This window comes from Pseudochaenichthys georgianus, chromosome 19 (assembly GCF_902827115.2).
Source record: "Pseudochaenichthys georgianus chromosome 19, fPseGeo1.2, whole genome shotgun sequence".
NCBI lineage: Eukaryota > Metazoa > Chordata > Actinopteri > Perciformes > Channichthyidae > Pseudochaenichthys > Pseudochaenichthys georgianus.
This window is the reverse complement of record NC_047521.1, coordinates 21806476-21822034: the sequence shown is the minus strand read 5'-3', so window position 1 is coordinate 21822034 and position 15559 is coordinate 21806476. Positions and strand designations below refer to the sequence as shown.

Here is a 15559-nt window from a genome sequence, read left to right as displayed (position 1 = left end):
CAGAGAAAACAACCAAAAAAAGCGTAGCATTATGGGTTCAATCTTTGCTGCAGCACTTGTGATTGGCAGTTATCTGTGCATCCCAACATTTAAATCACAAAGCACTTTAAGGGGACCCTGCCATGATTCCGTAGTCCCCTTGTTGACATTTGAGATGTGTGATCAGTACTTACAGTCATGGAGGACTCGGTGACTCTGCGGTCCAGGGACTTGGCTCTTCTTAAGTTAGCAAAAGTGGAGCTGGACACATCAGGGACTGAACGGTCCTTTCCTGCATCCAGGGACAGGTCCTTTAAAGATAAAATGTTTATTAGAAATGAGAAGCATTTGTATACATATGCCATTCACCAAATTATTTTAAAAAGAGAAATGCATACATGTTTACTAGCCAGATAGCGCCTCTCGCTGCGCCCTTGTCTCTGGATTAGCGTGGGGTTAGCCGAGGGCTCATTGGAGCTGCTTGTGTCCATGTGCTCTTCAGACTGACCTTCCTCGAATCGGCCCATGACTTGAGAACGTCTAAGAAACACAAAAGGATCATTTTGTTACAAAGACTTACTCAAAACACAACAGTAAACAAAATCTTACTCAACATAAAAGTATTATTAGGAAATAAGTGAAATATCATTACATAGTGCAGCATAAAAAAATAACAGTTCGTAAAAACCACAGCCAAATGGTGGCAGAATCAGCATAAGATCAAGACCATAAGCATGATAAAAAAGTTCATTTGAGTCAAAAACAATCTCCGCAATTGATCATTTTTTGTTAATCGTGCAGAATGAAGTGCAGTCATTACTGCCCAGCAGGTAGGTACAACACGTAGGAAGCTTGGACATCATTTTAGACTCAAAGTCCCTTTCATATATTACAATGTGCAATGTAGAGATAACATTCCAAAAGAGAACAATCCAGAAATACATAAATTAATAAAGATTAGGTGTTATATGATGAGATTAAAAAAGGGAAAATGACTAGGATGGTGGATTAAACAAATTGCAGAAGTAGAAGCCACAAAGTCGGTGTTACCTTAAGACTCTGCACGTGTTATTATGTATGTTGAGTGTGTGTGTGTGTGTGTGTGTGTGTGTGTGTGTGTGTGTGTGTGTGTGTGTGTGTGTGTGTGTGTGTGTGTGCACCAGAAAGATAAAGATCAGACTGTATGTAAACCCGCAGTACCAACCACCAGTATGCTTGTGTACAGTATACATAAATCATATGAAACAGTGTGTGTGTGCTTCCAGGCAGTGCAGAGATGAAATGATAGAAAGCAGGAATCAGCGGTGACCAGCAGGGAACAGCTGTGGGACAGGGGTGGAGGGGTTGGTTGAGCATTTGCTCTGAGAAGCTCAGTTCAGTAGCCTCCTGGAAAAGATTGAAACGACAAAAGAAACTAGGAAAGTAGCAAGAGCAGAAGGTCAATAGAAAATAAAGTAAAACATGCATATGCATCCCTAAATCATTCATGGCAAACCACTGGTAAGCTCGTTGAAGCAGAAATAGCAAAAGATGCTCAAGATATAAGAAAGTCTCAAGGACAGCAGCCACAGGGTGGTGCTGCAAACTGATTCAGATTATAAATTAAATGCTATCTAGATGTTTTAAAGGTTCCCTATTATGCAAAATCCACTTCTCCATGTCTCTTCTACATCAACATGTGTCCCCTCTGTGTAAAGACATTCTGAACGTTTCATAAAAAAAGATTTGCTCACTTTTTGTCCTGATCCATTTCTATAAAATCCAGTCTGAAAATGAGCTGATCAGATTTTGGCCACTTTATGATGTCATAAGATTTTTTGGGGTTTTTGTAACCATTAGCCAATCACCAACAAAGGTAAACATTGAACCAGTCCGGCCCTCGACTAGTACCCACTTTTTTATTTTGGCCCACTGTGTATTTGAGTTTGACACCCCTGATCTAAAGTAACAGACAGAGAATCAGCACTTTTGAAACAGGGCTGAAACAGAGGGGATTATGGGATGATGATCCGTTTGGTATTTCAGCCAAATACTTCAGAGACGTGTTTTGTATATATCTGGGACCTGTAATATATTGATGAAAAACAGTATAATAGGGGACCTTTAAGGCAGCCAGTGGCTCATTAATGATTACTAATCATGATTCGCTGCCATTTTGATCACAAATGAATCTGCATATGTTTTCCATGCTAAATGCAACTTATTGATTGTGCCGAGCAGGACACTGATCCCTCTTACCTGCGCTCCTGCCCAAACAGCCGAGCCACCTCCTCTCTGCCGGGACTCCGTGTCCGTGCCCTCAGCTCTTGGCGCTTTTTCTCTGAGCGGAAAGCTTCACGGTAGCTCATTCTGCGAGCGCGAGGCACATCAGACAGCGCAGTGTACTCCCTGCCAGGCCGCCCCACTCTGCCTCCTCCACCACCCACACTCCCGGTGCTGCCTCCTCCACCACCGCAGCGTCCCTCCCAGGTGGGCGTACTCCCGCTGGGCTCGGAGTCCAGCGAGCTCTGGGAGGAGCTGATGGTGGAGTAGCTGGGGGACACAAGCGCACCTGGAGAAGGGAGAGGATCTTGGGAGGGAGGATAAGGGGATGTTAGGGAGTCTGACTCTGAGATGTACCTGGGACTGAGAGCTCCTACAGAGGAGGACGAGGCTGAAGAGGACAGCGGCAGGTGCTGGGGCGGCTGCACAGACTGTGGGGACAGGGCAAACTGTGGGGAGGGCTCCGACTTGGTCTTCTCCAGGGAGAAGTAGCCGCTCTCCACTCGTACCTTGCGTCCAGTGCTCATGGATCCGGCATCTGAAGTAAAGACACAGTTCAACTGATATGGACCACTCAGAACAGACATACATGGCGTCAAAATGTGTTCATGCTTTAAATATATCTGTATACTGCAAAAGAGTAAGGCATGTCACTTTTTCCCCAAATCAATTAAGATCGAAAGAAAAGACTGATGGTCAAGTTTTCCCTCTGACCTTTTGTGTCTTTTATTAATCTACATTTGTTTGGTGTAAATTGCCACGTGTTGGAGATAAATACCACATCACCCCCGTCCTTCAAAACCTGCACTGGCTCCCTGTTCGTCAACGAATACACTTCAAAATCCTTCTGCTAACACACAAAGCTCTCAATAACCAGGCCCCCCCCTACCTCTCCGACCTGATCCACCACTACACCCCTTCCCGCAGCCTTCGCTCATCAGAAGCGAACCTCCTCTCTATCCCCACACGAACCAAGCTCCGAACCTGGGGGGACAGAGCCTTCCCCATCGCTGCCCCCACCCTCTGGAACTCCCTCCCCCAACACATCAGAGACTGCACTGACCCCCCCACTTTCAAAACACTGACCAAAACACACCTCTTCAGACTGGCTTTTAATCTGTGAATTATGCTGTATTGCTGTTTTAATAACTTTTAAATGTTATTTTATCTTGTTCTAATAACTTTTAAATTCTATTTTATCATGTTTTATCACCACTGTAAAGCGTCTTTGAGCACCTGGAAAAGCGCTTTGAAATGCAATGTATTATTATTATTATTAAATACTACAGAGATGTCTGCTTTTTCTCTAATATACAAGATGGCACTTTTTGTGGTGCTCAGAGCTCCTTGAAAATACATTTGAAAAACTCAACGGCAAAGTCTCTCTTCAGCAATCCTGACCAGCTACTTCACATACTCCACGGACCTTGCTTCGAGTTGTTTTATGTACAATACCGACATGAAACAGCTCACAACAAGATCTGTGGATCTTTTTTACTTAATAAGGTTATGTATTTTTGAAGAACAATTGATGTAAAGTTTTAAAAAAAAAGGTTATTTAGGCGATCATTTTGGGTTGAAGCGTCCCTTAAAGCCCAGGTCTGCAGCCTTTACATCACGCTGAGCTGGTGACTAAAAGAGATGTCTTTATGTTAGTCGTGACCAGCACATTTTCAAACCTCCTTTTTGTTGACCTGTTTTTCGTTATGCAAGTGAAACTATAACTGAAGCATAGGTGCAGGATGTTGAGGAATGCGTCATCGTTGCCCTCACCGTCCTGAGTAGTGACACTGGACTCCGGTTGGCTCTGGCCCAGCTGGCTGAGGCAGGAGGCGCTGCGGCTGCAGGGGATGGAGGCGCGGCTCCAGCGGCTCTCCTCCTGCCACAGAGTGGTGCGGCTCATCGGGACCCTCTCGGCGCCGGCGATGCTGCTGGGCAGGCAGGGGATGCTGCCCCCCCCGCTGCTTGTTACCGTCACCTTGGCAGGGCCGGGCTCCTGGGTGAGGGTTTGGGAGGGGAGGAGGGGGAGGGAAGAGGAAATTACATGACGGGAGGCAAGGTTACAGATAGACTACGGAAAAGGAATACGAGGAAGGAAAAGGATTGAAGAGAAATTAAACACTGGAAAGTAAATGCGAAAACTCAAAGCAAATATATTTTCTTTAAATCAAGGCTTAATTTAAAGAAAATATTTGGACATCAGCTCAATTTAATGCTTCATCTGAAGTGCACTAGGGTCCAATATTGAGCCAATTCACACACTACTGTATCATTAAAGCAGATAATGTCACTTATTAGTTATTATAAGTAATCTGCAAAGCCCAGTTATCTCCTATCCCCACACTGTTTCCATTTATTTCTCTTTTTGTAACCAATATCAAAGTGTCATTAAAATACAAATGTAATTATAGGTAACAATAAAAAATGCTCTTGAGCGAGAAGGGAGATATGTGGATATAAAAAGTGATTGACAGCTTAACAAAGAAAATGGATTAATTCTGGCACACATCAGTATTATTGGAGAATTTCTGTAGATGCAGATTTGATTTAATAAGATTTCATTGCCTCGATTATTGTTCATTTCAAAGCTTGTACAAAAAAAGAGGCCCTTTTTGGAATCAGAATTTACAACGGGAGAAAGCAAGATTTCCAAAGAAAAGCAGCCCTCAAACATAGCCTACTTAAAATCACCATAAACATGCCGTGGTAACGAGAATCACCCGTTCAGTATTGGCGAGAGAATCAGAAAAGCCTTTCCTTCACCTGGATTGACAGTGATTATAAAAGTAAAAATGTATTCGTGGATTCAAAAGAATGAAGCTAAAATGTTCGGCCGAGCTGAACTCACTGGGTGTCCATTCATGTCTTCAGTGGAAAAACACTGGCTTGCATTTCTTCCACCCTGCCAATCACAAAAGCCTTTGATGTTAATGCTACGTCCTGCTGATTTAGTATCAATCCAAGAACAGCCAACAATACGTCTCGATGATTTGATAGTTTTTGTATTATTTGGACGATGGCGTTTCGTTTTATTATGGTTTAGGGCCAAATTCATACATATTGAAGAGATAAAAACACATTGAGAGCAAACACAAGAAAGTAAAAACTCCTTTCAGTTACAATAGTATGTTTCCCATCATGGAATTTGTTTGCAAGGTCAGGTGCTTCAATGTAGGGGCACGACCCAGTAGGTAAACATTTTCTTTGCTAGTATTTACACCTAGCATTTGTCTCTAGTAACTTCAGTGGGAGGAAAGCTCTTATGCAGAAATGTGAGCCTTAAGTAAACACGCTACATCACATTTCCAAACAACCCCTGAGACGATGATAGGAACTCAAAAAGACAAGCAGTAATGGCATAATCACACTAGCAGCCCCAATTGTGTCACTTGGCCTTGACTGCTTGAGTGTTATTTCACAAGAGATAGAATATTTGTTTAAGAGCGTTCAATTTATTGTTTTTTAAAGCTCATATCAGACGTGAATGGAGCTTGAATGCGATCCTAGTGTAGAGAGTGTAAATTCATTTAAACAGAAAAAGTATTTTGGATGCCACATGGGAGTTAAGGTCATCCCTGTGTCACTTCGTCCCGCTGCAAATGAGCCCGTCGGTGTCCCGGCAAGGTCACAGTCGGATTCAGGGCGCCGTGATTAGAGGAGCCAGACAATGAACTTCAGAGAGAACTTTGTGTGCACCCACCACACATTTGGACTTGCGTCAGAAAGGAGGATGGGACGGGGGGGGGGCTGTATCCCACGGTAGGTGGTCTGAAACTCCTGTATTTCATATCGCTATTAAAACTGTTTTCATAGTAATAGAGCTTTACCCTCGTATTTTATCTCCGTCTAACATGGAGAAACCTGACTGAAGTTTGCTTTGTGATTTCATAGAAAATGCTGAACTTTGTATTATTTACTTATTTATTTATAGAATCCTTCTAGACACATTGTTCTTCGAGGGTAGCGGTCATGCAGGGTCCCTGCGCAGTGTGGTCAATAACGAACCGCACTACAGCAGATTCAAGTCCTAATGTCCAGCTTCACAGACACACAGACTTTAACATGAATTCTCAGTAAGTGTGCAAGAGCTCAGGCTGTCGATGTGTAATCAGAACGTTTAGGATCCTCAATGAACATTTTTAGCTGATGTGAGGATTTTCCTAACAATTCACAGCATTGTAACATTTGAAACGGGAGGGAAACAAGATCATCGGAATGTACTTCTATACGGTATGACAACAGAAATACCTTTTCTTCAGGTGAAGTGATCCAACAATATTTCACAATGGCACACAGGTGATGTCAAATAACGAAAGGGCTTTAGACTGTTTGTTTGGGCTTTTTGTACAGACCTCGACTTGGAAGTCTTGAATCGCACTAATAATGTCAAATGAAAATAAGAGAACCGAGGAGGTAGGAGTCGGGGGTCTTGCAGATAAAAGAAAAGCTGCGGGACACAACTTCGTAACAGCACGGAGCGCAGCGGAGAACCGAGAGGAGAGCGGATCATGGTCACATTGCTGAATGTTATTCTAGCAGGCAGCTGTCGTCCTCATCCTCGGATGTTTGCTCAGGAATATTTTGATAGCTCAACAATGTTTGCTGCCTTCTTACCAGGTGGCTCTAAATGAAAAGAACGTCACCTGTTCTGCATCTTTACAAGAGATACATTGTTAAAGAACTGGTATAACTGGCAGAATTGGTACCACTGTGCTATGAACACAGTGGTACCAATTAATGTAAAGAGTATGTGGCACGCAGTGAGACGGCCGCATCACGGGACTCAAGAATGCAAATATGCAAAGTAAAAACTGTTCATCATGTTGCCGGCAGAAAAACAATACATCTCTCTATCTCTGGAGGGAAAACAGCTGGTGTAGACTGAGTGGAATGAGGAGCCTCCGTGCTGCATATTTCCCGGGCACATTGCCCTTAAATATGTTCTTTCTTAGCTGGAGCAATGGCACACTCACTCTACTGTATGTGGATGATTTATAATGCTCACTTTAGCTCCGTGCTGATGTATGGGGGGGTAGCCACCTTTAAAGTGTGAACAAGAAAATACTGGGAGCCCGAATGTTGTCTTTTATTTAGAAATACTTTTGTCTCAAACCCTTAAGACCTAGTTTTTCAGTGACGCTACCTCAGTGTGAGCAAGACGAGTCACTTTGCCCTGGAGTGTGTTACCTGGTGACAGGGTGGGTCCACTTTGCGTTTCTTCTTCTGGTTCTGCTTGTTGGTCCGGGGGTAAACAGTCAGAGCCTCCTGCCACCTATGAATAGTGAAACAGTCAAGTATTGTTCCTGTGAGAATGAATGCAGACTATACATACCCTGCACCTGCACTCGATTGAAATATGACACGGAAAAGTTCTCTGTGGGAAAAGGAAACCATTATAAAAGCAAAAACAAGCATTTGTACAACCGAATACTGAAATAGGAAAATATAAAACTACACTTCTACTTCTTAAACAAACACTGAGCTAAATGCAGGAAATAAAACATGCAGTAACTTGTAATCCTCTAGGTGGCAACACAACGCATCTTAAAGCTTGGTTACTCGATTTGCCTTTATAATTGATGTCTGTTTTTTGGCACCGTTTATGTGCTCTTTACTGAAAAGGCAATTCATAAGGAAACTATTATCTTATTAGCCGGGGTGGATTCAGTCAAGCATTGTATTTTAAAGCATAAATACATTATGTACTGCACAAATAATACTCCCACACTCAGAGATGCTCAATCCCCCTTCCACACAAGGTAATCAATGCGTATCCTCAGTCAAAATCATTTGAATAAATAACCCGGGAGCAGTCTGCTGAAGGTTTAGCATACTCAATTTAACAAAACAAAGAATGACGGATACAATATAACGAAAACAACGAAATGTTCCCTATCTGCAATACAGAAAACCCTGGCTTTTTAATGATTAGAATAATCATGTTAAGTACTTTGGTACGCCACAATCATGCATTATCAAATATCTTCGGCTGCACCCACTTTGTAAAGTGTGTCACACTGTGAATACAAACATGTGACTCTGTATGAGTAACAATGCAGCCTTGTTTTTATACTGTAATGTAATCAATCACATGTAAGGAGATTGAAAGCAATACAAATATATTTTAAATCCAGCGTGTTACATCGCTATCAGTGAACAGCAGCCTTGGCAAGGGTTAATATGATTGTGCGATAGCTCGGAACGAACACATGGGAGCCAGATGATAGCGGGTGGGAGGTGTGCAGAGATGGAGCAGGTAGCATAACGGAGAGTAGGTGTTGTGAGTCACCGTTTCCTCAGAATAGCCATATGATGTACGCTGCATGCAGGGAGGGAGCGCACAGTGCAGAAACACACGGGAAAAGCAGAAGATAGCAAACCGAATAAACCGAAGCTCGTGTGTTGGGCTCTGAGCCCAGGCATATGGGGGGGGGGGGGGGGGTTGTGGACACAGGGAGAGGGAACAGTTCAAGAATGTGCACTGTCACTGCAGTGTGGATTACTAGGCTCTGAAACGCACAGTGCAACAGAGACAGCAGGGGGCAGAGCAGCTTGGCAGCAAAGGCAGCTGCACACAAATACTCTCCCTTTCCCAAACCTCTGTCATCCCTGACCACTAGAACAAAAACACAGAGCAACAAAAACCGTGCTGAGGCAGTTATAATGCCGTATAGGAAAACACAGCTGATTATCAATTTGTATTTACTACACAGTGGGGCAAGAAGTACTCAGGTTCTTAACCAAGTAGAAATAATACAGTCTAAAAACACTCGAATGAGTAAAAGGCCCAAATATAGATTGGTACTTAAGTACAAGTACAGAAGTAAATAAGCTTAATTTACTTTTAGTAAAAGTCATGTGATGTAGAAAGGATCTTTCCACAGTAGTATTATATTATTTAGTTTTGATCAAATTCAGAGAGGCTGTACGGCATTACCCAATCAAAACACAGTATTTCTATAGCAAATTGTCCAAGACGGTGCAACAGCAAAACATTAAAAAACCATGTTAACAATATTATGTAATGTCAAATCAGCCAATGAAAGAAGATAACCATAAATGAAGGATATCATGAACAATATCAACATGTAATGATAATACAAACAAGAGTAATGTAATGTACATATGATTGTGTATACTGGGTTCTTTAGTAGTACAGTACTGAATCATATCAGCATAGCATGTACAAAGTAACTAGTAACTATTAGTGTTAATAAATTTAATGGAGGAAGAAGTGGGATATTTCACGTGGAAGTGTAAAGTAGCAGTACATTCAACTACAAAGTTTGACAAAATAGTTCTAGTACTTGAGTAAATGTACTTAGTAATGGGGGGCCATATCATGCTTTTGGGGGTTCTCCCTTTCCTGTAGTGAGTTATTTAGGTTTGCGTGCATGTAAATGGTTCGCAAAGGCTAAAATCCCAGAGTTCAGACAGAGGGTGAAAAGAGGTGCTGCTACACAGGCAGTATGAGAAGACCTGTTTGAAGATTAAAGTCAGTCACAGTCACAGTAGTGAAACAAAATACAAATATGAGCCTGAACATGAGCAGAATATGTCCTCTTTAACCGATCCAAGTCCTGGTTGTTATGTCTTACCCGTTGATAATTTCTTTGCACTCAGCGCGTATAAAGTGCTCTTTCTCCGGGGTCAGGATGCACAGCGAGTTCTTCTGCCCCGTCCTGGACTCTCCGTCGATGACGTCGGAGCACTGGTTCATATTGATCGTCCCCTGTGGCAGGGTGCTGGGCTGCATTACACAAGAGGGGCACACAGAGAAAGTGTTAAGTGGGGAAGTGAACAGACGTGCCCACGTATCCCTCCACATGGTCGATTCACACAACCCACCCCAGCATCAATTTTCCTGCCAAGCTTGGCACACCACGAGCTGATATAATCACAGTCTGTGCACATCGAATGTTCCCGTTAGCGCTCGATGTGATATTTCTGTTTCTTGCGTTGTGTATTTCAGCACTTTAAAAAGGACACCAGTTACATAATGGCATCGCATATGCAGCTCTTTACTTTACAAGCTCCATTTGTAAAAGAAAGTGACAACTAAGCTGATTTTAGATGGGGAAAATAGGTTGTTGTTGTTTACAACTCTGATGGACGTGGCATTGCATTTTAGTAGTTGTGTAATAGTCACTACACAATCTGGGATAAGTGCATAACAGTCATGCACTTGTAGTAGCTTTTAAAGAATGGTTGTTTTTAGAACAAGCAGCATACAAAGCTTTAAATCAGACTAATTTACATTATTTAGAACATTAAATAGACCGTTTTACTTCGCATTGACCTTACAGTGTTGGTGATGCCCAGATCTTCACAGCTGTTGTATATTGCGGCGCTTCAAAGAGCCTGAAAGGACCTGTGAACAGGACTGTCTGTTCCATTTTTAAAACCGTGCTGGTTCATGGGTTCACCGAGAGGTTGAGATGAATCTGTCTGATGCTTAGCTGTGAGGTGTAACCCCGACTATGTACATGGATACCATTCGCCCGCCATAAATAACATGACCACAGGACTTCCACACCAATACTACTTTGTTTAAAAAGGTTTTCGCATGCAAGTTTATATAAGTACACGGTGGCTTTGTTTGTAAGCACGGCTAATTTACAATGAATGGAGACATGCTAGCTTAACTTTGAATAAGATCATCTATTTATAATCTATTGCAAATATTGGCAAGTGTAAAATACTTGTGCAGATGAATTCTTTGAAAGACAGTAGCAATTTGCAGAAGGAAAGTATTTGCACACAAATATTGCTTTTTCAGAAAACTGACGTTTGCTTCGTCTGACCTCCAAATGACTTACACTAGCAACGGGGGAAGCCATGATAATCTTATGTTGACCAAGGGATTTATATTTGCTCAATGAAGTAAGCGAGTAGTGCATAACTACGCACAATGGGCATGTGTGGCTGTTTGAACAGCTTCAGGGCCCTACCTTCACTTCACTAAACATACAGGCAGAATTATAGACACCAAAATACCACGGTGGTTCCAAGCTTTAAGCACCAGGTAGCCACAGATGATAAATTACAGTCTGCTGCAAGATCAGAATATATTAGGGGACAGAGCTGGACAGTAAATGAAAAGCTATCACGTTCATGACCAGTGACCAGATACATCTAAGACGAGGACACCATGTGTGCAGCATAACCATAGCCTGGCAGCACTGGAAGGCTCTAATGTGGACAGAGGAGTCAATAGTTAACAGTTAGTGGTAATCCAACCCTGAGGGCAGATGAGAGGCCTTGTTGACTTTGTTACTGTTAAATGTCACTTTACTCTTTTACCACGGTCTAAACTGCAGCAGGGCAAAGCAAAGTACAAGTTTGGCAAAGCACATTTTAAGCAAAAGCAGTGATAGGGTTAAACTAAGTGTCAAATCGGAGGAAGCATGAAACAACATAACCTTGACATTCTTTGTGTTCTAGAGTAAAACAAATGTGCCACAGAGGCAGTAAGTCTACATCATGTGGTTCAACTTCTTATGCTTTAAAAATGAAGGGCTCTTGACATTAAGGTGAAAGGCCAGGGCAACAGCCGGGCTTGACAGACAGAAAGACAGTCGGACAAATAGACCGTGGGACAGGACAGCTGGAAGAGGGCCCACGCCTGCTTCAGACTGACCAGAGAGACGGGTGTCAGCTTAACCTGAGACCCTGTCACACTCAGACATGGAGAGAGGAAGGACTTTTGGGGACAGAGGGGGAGAGGAAAAGGGAGATTAAGTCTCAAACTGGTGGTCAAGAGGAACAGCAGTGCAGCAGGGGGAAAAAAGGGTTTTGTGGACTCTGACTTTGGACCGCAAGGCCATCTGTCCGAGTAAACAAATCTCCACACATGTCCTAGCGCTCGAGTCAGAGGAGGATAAACAGCAAAATATTTCAAATTCTGGGAACAGTTGTACAAGCAGCTTAACCCCCCCCCCCACACAGTTTTATAATCACATCGGATTCTCTGCAGATGTTAAATCTGAGACTGACAACAGCTCTGATCGAAAAACCTATTTTCAGAAAAGGGCTTCACCTCTGAGGGAGTTTGGAGTGCTTACACAAAGTCGGTGGACGTGTGGGAGTACAGTAAATGTACAGAAGCAGCACACGTGTGCACACTCCCTGCCTCAGCACTTTCCGGGGACAAGCACCATAGACACCTCTAACTTGGACCTGGCCCCCAGACCCAGACCCAGACCCAAACCCACACCTCTCTGTCACCTAGCCTGGACCCGGTCCCCTCTTCCCGGGACACCGCTCTCCACAATGGGCCCTTTGTGAAGCAGCAGCAGTTCACACAATGTGGGATTGTCAGCCGCCACAGTCCACAGAGCCACTCCTCCCCTTAACCCTCAACAAGGAAATGACCGAGAGACAAGGGGCCCAAACAAGTGTCCTTTTGTAGATCGGAGCATGGAAATTATGAAACGAGCATAAACTTATTCTAGTCTCTCAGGTTGTTCAGACAATAATATGAATACTGTCTGGATGGGAGACATGGAGCGGAGTCTCAAGGGGAGACGGGGACACATCAGAAAGAGAATGGGTTTCTCTAGGTCAGTGTGTGACAGATGGAGAGGCAGGTGGACGTCTTGGATCAGCACCAATATTTATGGGATATACATCTGTGAAAACACTAACTAAAAGGCAGAGGACATTTGTGTAATGGAAGCCGTCATACAACATATTGACCTGAATATTGCGTTTCTAACTAAGGCAGAAGTGTATTGAAAGGTTGTAGAATTTAAATTTGAAATGTGTAAATAATTGTGTTGGATTTAATAGCAAACATCAAATAGAAATGTTTGAGTGCATGAACATGACTTCATTGAAACACATAATTCATAAACTATTAAGATTCCTATAAGAACCTACAGCTCTGAGAATCGAAGCCAACACTAGAGTGACACAAATAAAAAATAAAAGCAATTTTAAAGCTACAACACAGCTGGGATTTACTACGGCATAAAGTAAAACAATGAAATGTCTTTCGCCATACCATACCAGTAAACGGGACACTTTTCCTAGTTTCCCCACTGGGGGATATAACTGCTCGGTTCAGGCCCTTTTCTCCTCTCCTTACCATCTAGTATTCATCGGTCTTGTGATCTTGGGCCAGATGCTGCGTGTCATTACAACAGTGTTCATTAGGAACCAACTCTCCGTTTGGAAAATGGTAATCAGCATGCCTTTGCGCCGTTGGCTTCCTTCACTCTTGGCGATTCTGCAGCTAAGCAAAACATCCCATTCTCCCTCATGACACAGCGAGAGAAATATTTGCTTCTTTTGGCAGCCGGCAGATCGTTGACTCTCAATTTTGGTTGAGAAGCAAATTCTCTTCCTCTGCCATCAACATCTTTGGGTTTGACGGACTCATTTCTGGTCATGGAAATCCAGAGTTCAGATAAAATGACTCAGTGAAGAGGATCGTGAGGGAATGATATTGCAACATCTTGCAAAAGAAAGACATTCACCCCATTATTCATTCACTTTCTATCAGTACGAACACACCTAAATGATTGCTCAATGTCAACGTTTGTTATGAACACCTGTAAGTCGATCAGCAACATCTGTTTTTTAGTATTAGGTGCCCGTTTGTCTGCCAAAATGTGCGGTGACAAATTCAAAAGCTGAAACTTCCCTCGTTAAGTTACATTACTCTGTATTAAACGTGTACCAGCAGGATCCTCGAGTGTGTCACCCTGCATCCAAAGCTCTTTAACTTTGATCATTGAAGACATGGAAGCCCAAAGGAAAGCTGATGAACTGGCAGCGTCTCGACCTGACTCACCAACATGGCCTGGAATCAGGTCTCTTCAGGGTCCAACATCCTCTGCTCATTACCGATAACAGCCATTATGCAATACATCTTTCCTTAGCAACTTAAGACAACAGAGGTAAACACAAATTGTGATACCGATGAGCATGCCAACAACCAGCTGCGGGGGAAATATCCTCAGGTGCCAGACGGATGGAGTCACCTCTGGACTTGCTATGGAGAAGAACCAAACCACCGTCTCTCTTTTCCTTCCACTATATCATACATTGCAATCAGACCAGGAACTAGATTGGTCATGGACAAGATTACAATCATCACTGCTCCAGAGTCCTTGCAGTCCTATAATTTGATCCCAATATTGAGACGTTAAGCCAGCACAATCACACGTGGTATTTACCTTAGCCTCCGTTATAATGCCAACCCTACCCCCTGTCTGTACTTTGCAACATAAAGAAATCAGACTAAACCATATGGTGGGTATCAGACATCCCTGTTGCCGGGCCAAGTACTGTACTTCAGGCATTTTCAGATACACCTCACTCCACTGGTATGCATTCGAGACGTTCAGATGAATGCTACGGAAAGGGCATCCGCTATAAGCCACAGCACCGCAGTGAAGGCTAACGGCAAAAGCAGGTTAAAGACGAGATATTTGAAAAGAAAAATATCCCAACACCACGCATCTCACACATTTTGTACCAGATATTGCAGAGAGGAGAGTGGGTGGAAGCAGCGCTGCTCCTCTTACGGAGACCGGTGAGAGGACGTGGGTGGTTTAATGCAGTGTTAGGAGGCCAGCAGCTGACACATGCAGAGGAGGAGGAAGAGGAGGGAGAGTTGGAGGATGAAGATGGTTTGCTCTGCTATAGTACAGCAGGTTCTTTTCCAATAAAGGGTAGAATCGTTCAATCTGATGCAACTGTACGAAAGCTAGAGATATTTGGCGAGCCCAGATAACGAAATCACTGAAAAAATACAACAATGTATCTGCGCGGTACATTATTTTGTAATCCTACTTCATAGAGCATGTAATTAAAGCTGTATCGCGTATATGTGTGTGTGATGTATACAATGACAGTGTGAGAAGCAGTCCGTTTATGTCTGGGTGCTGACGGAGTGGATCGGCCGGCTGGAGAAACAGGTGCTCGGATCGAGTTGTGTCACGTTGCGTTGGCAGCTCAGACGCAGACCAAGGAGAATTATTGAGAGTGTGTGTGGCTTTCCAGACCGGAAACATTTTCCTTTCTCCGCTTTCCAACTCTCCGCACACTTATGACTTATAATAGAGACCGTCGCTAATTCAATTACTGTGTTTAAATGTGTGAACGTGCTTGTTCTTATGGTGGTTTTCTTTCCCCCTCATCTGTGATGAATGACAACTGTGTTATGTCTTTGCTTGTTGGTGCAGACGTTACACGACACAATATTCAGTATTAACTAGGGCTGAGCAATGGGTTTACTAATTGTATTAAATGAACTTAAATCTTTTTGCAAGATGTATTTTAAATTGTCAAAACAGAGTTATTTCATAGT

The 15559-nt window shown here is 43.0% G+C and overlaps 1 protein-coding gene across 7 annotated transcripts in view; it reads right to left on the bottom strand.

Moving 5' to 3' along the window:
• Window positions 1-15559, bottom strand: part of LOC117464792 (protein outspread) — a 51096-nt gene that overhangs the window by 16253 nt on the left and 19284 nt on the right. For 4 of the 7 annotated variants that reach the window (XM_034107474.1, XM_034107477.1, XM_034107475.2 and 1 more), the window contains exons 4-10: window positions 9840-9991; window positions 7429-7513; window positions 5090-5143; window positions 4015-4237; window positions 2218-2779; window positions 378-519; window positions 174-290 (exon numbers count right to left, since the gene is read on the bottom strand). In XM_034107474.1, coding sequence (XP_033963365.1) covers window positions 174-290; window positions 378-519; window positions 2218-2779; window positions 4015-4237; window positions 5090-5143; window positions 7429-7513; window positions 9840-9991 — 1335 coding nt within the window. The remainder of the gene's footprint in view (window positions 1-173; window positions 291-377; window positions 520-2217; window positions 2780-4014; window positions 4238-5089; window positions 5144-7428; window positions 7514-9839; window positions 9992-15559) is intronic. The other 3 variants (XM_034107478.1, XM_034107480.1, XM_034107479.1) reach the window with 2 other exon arrangements.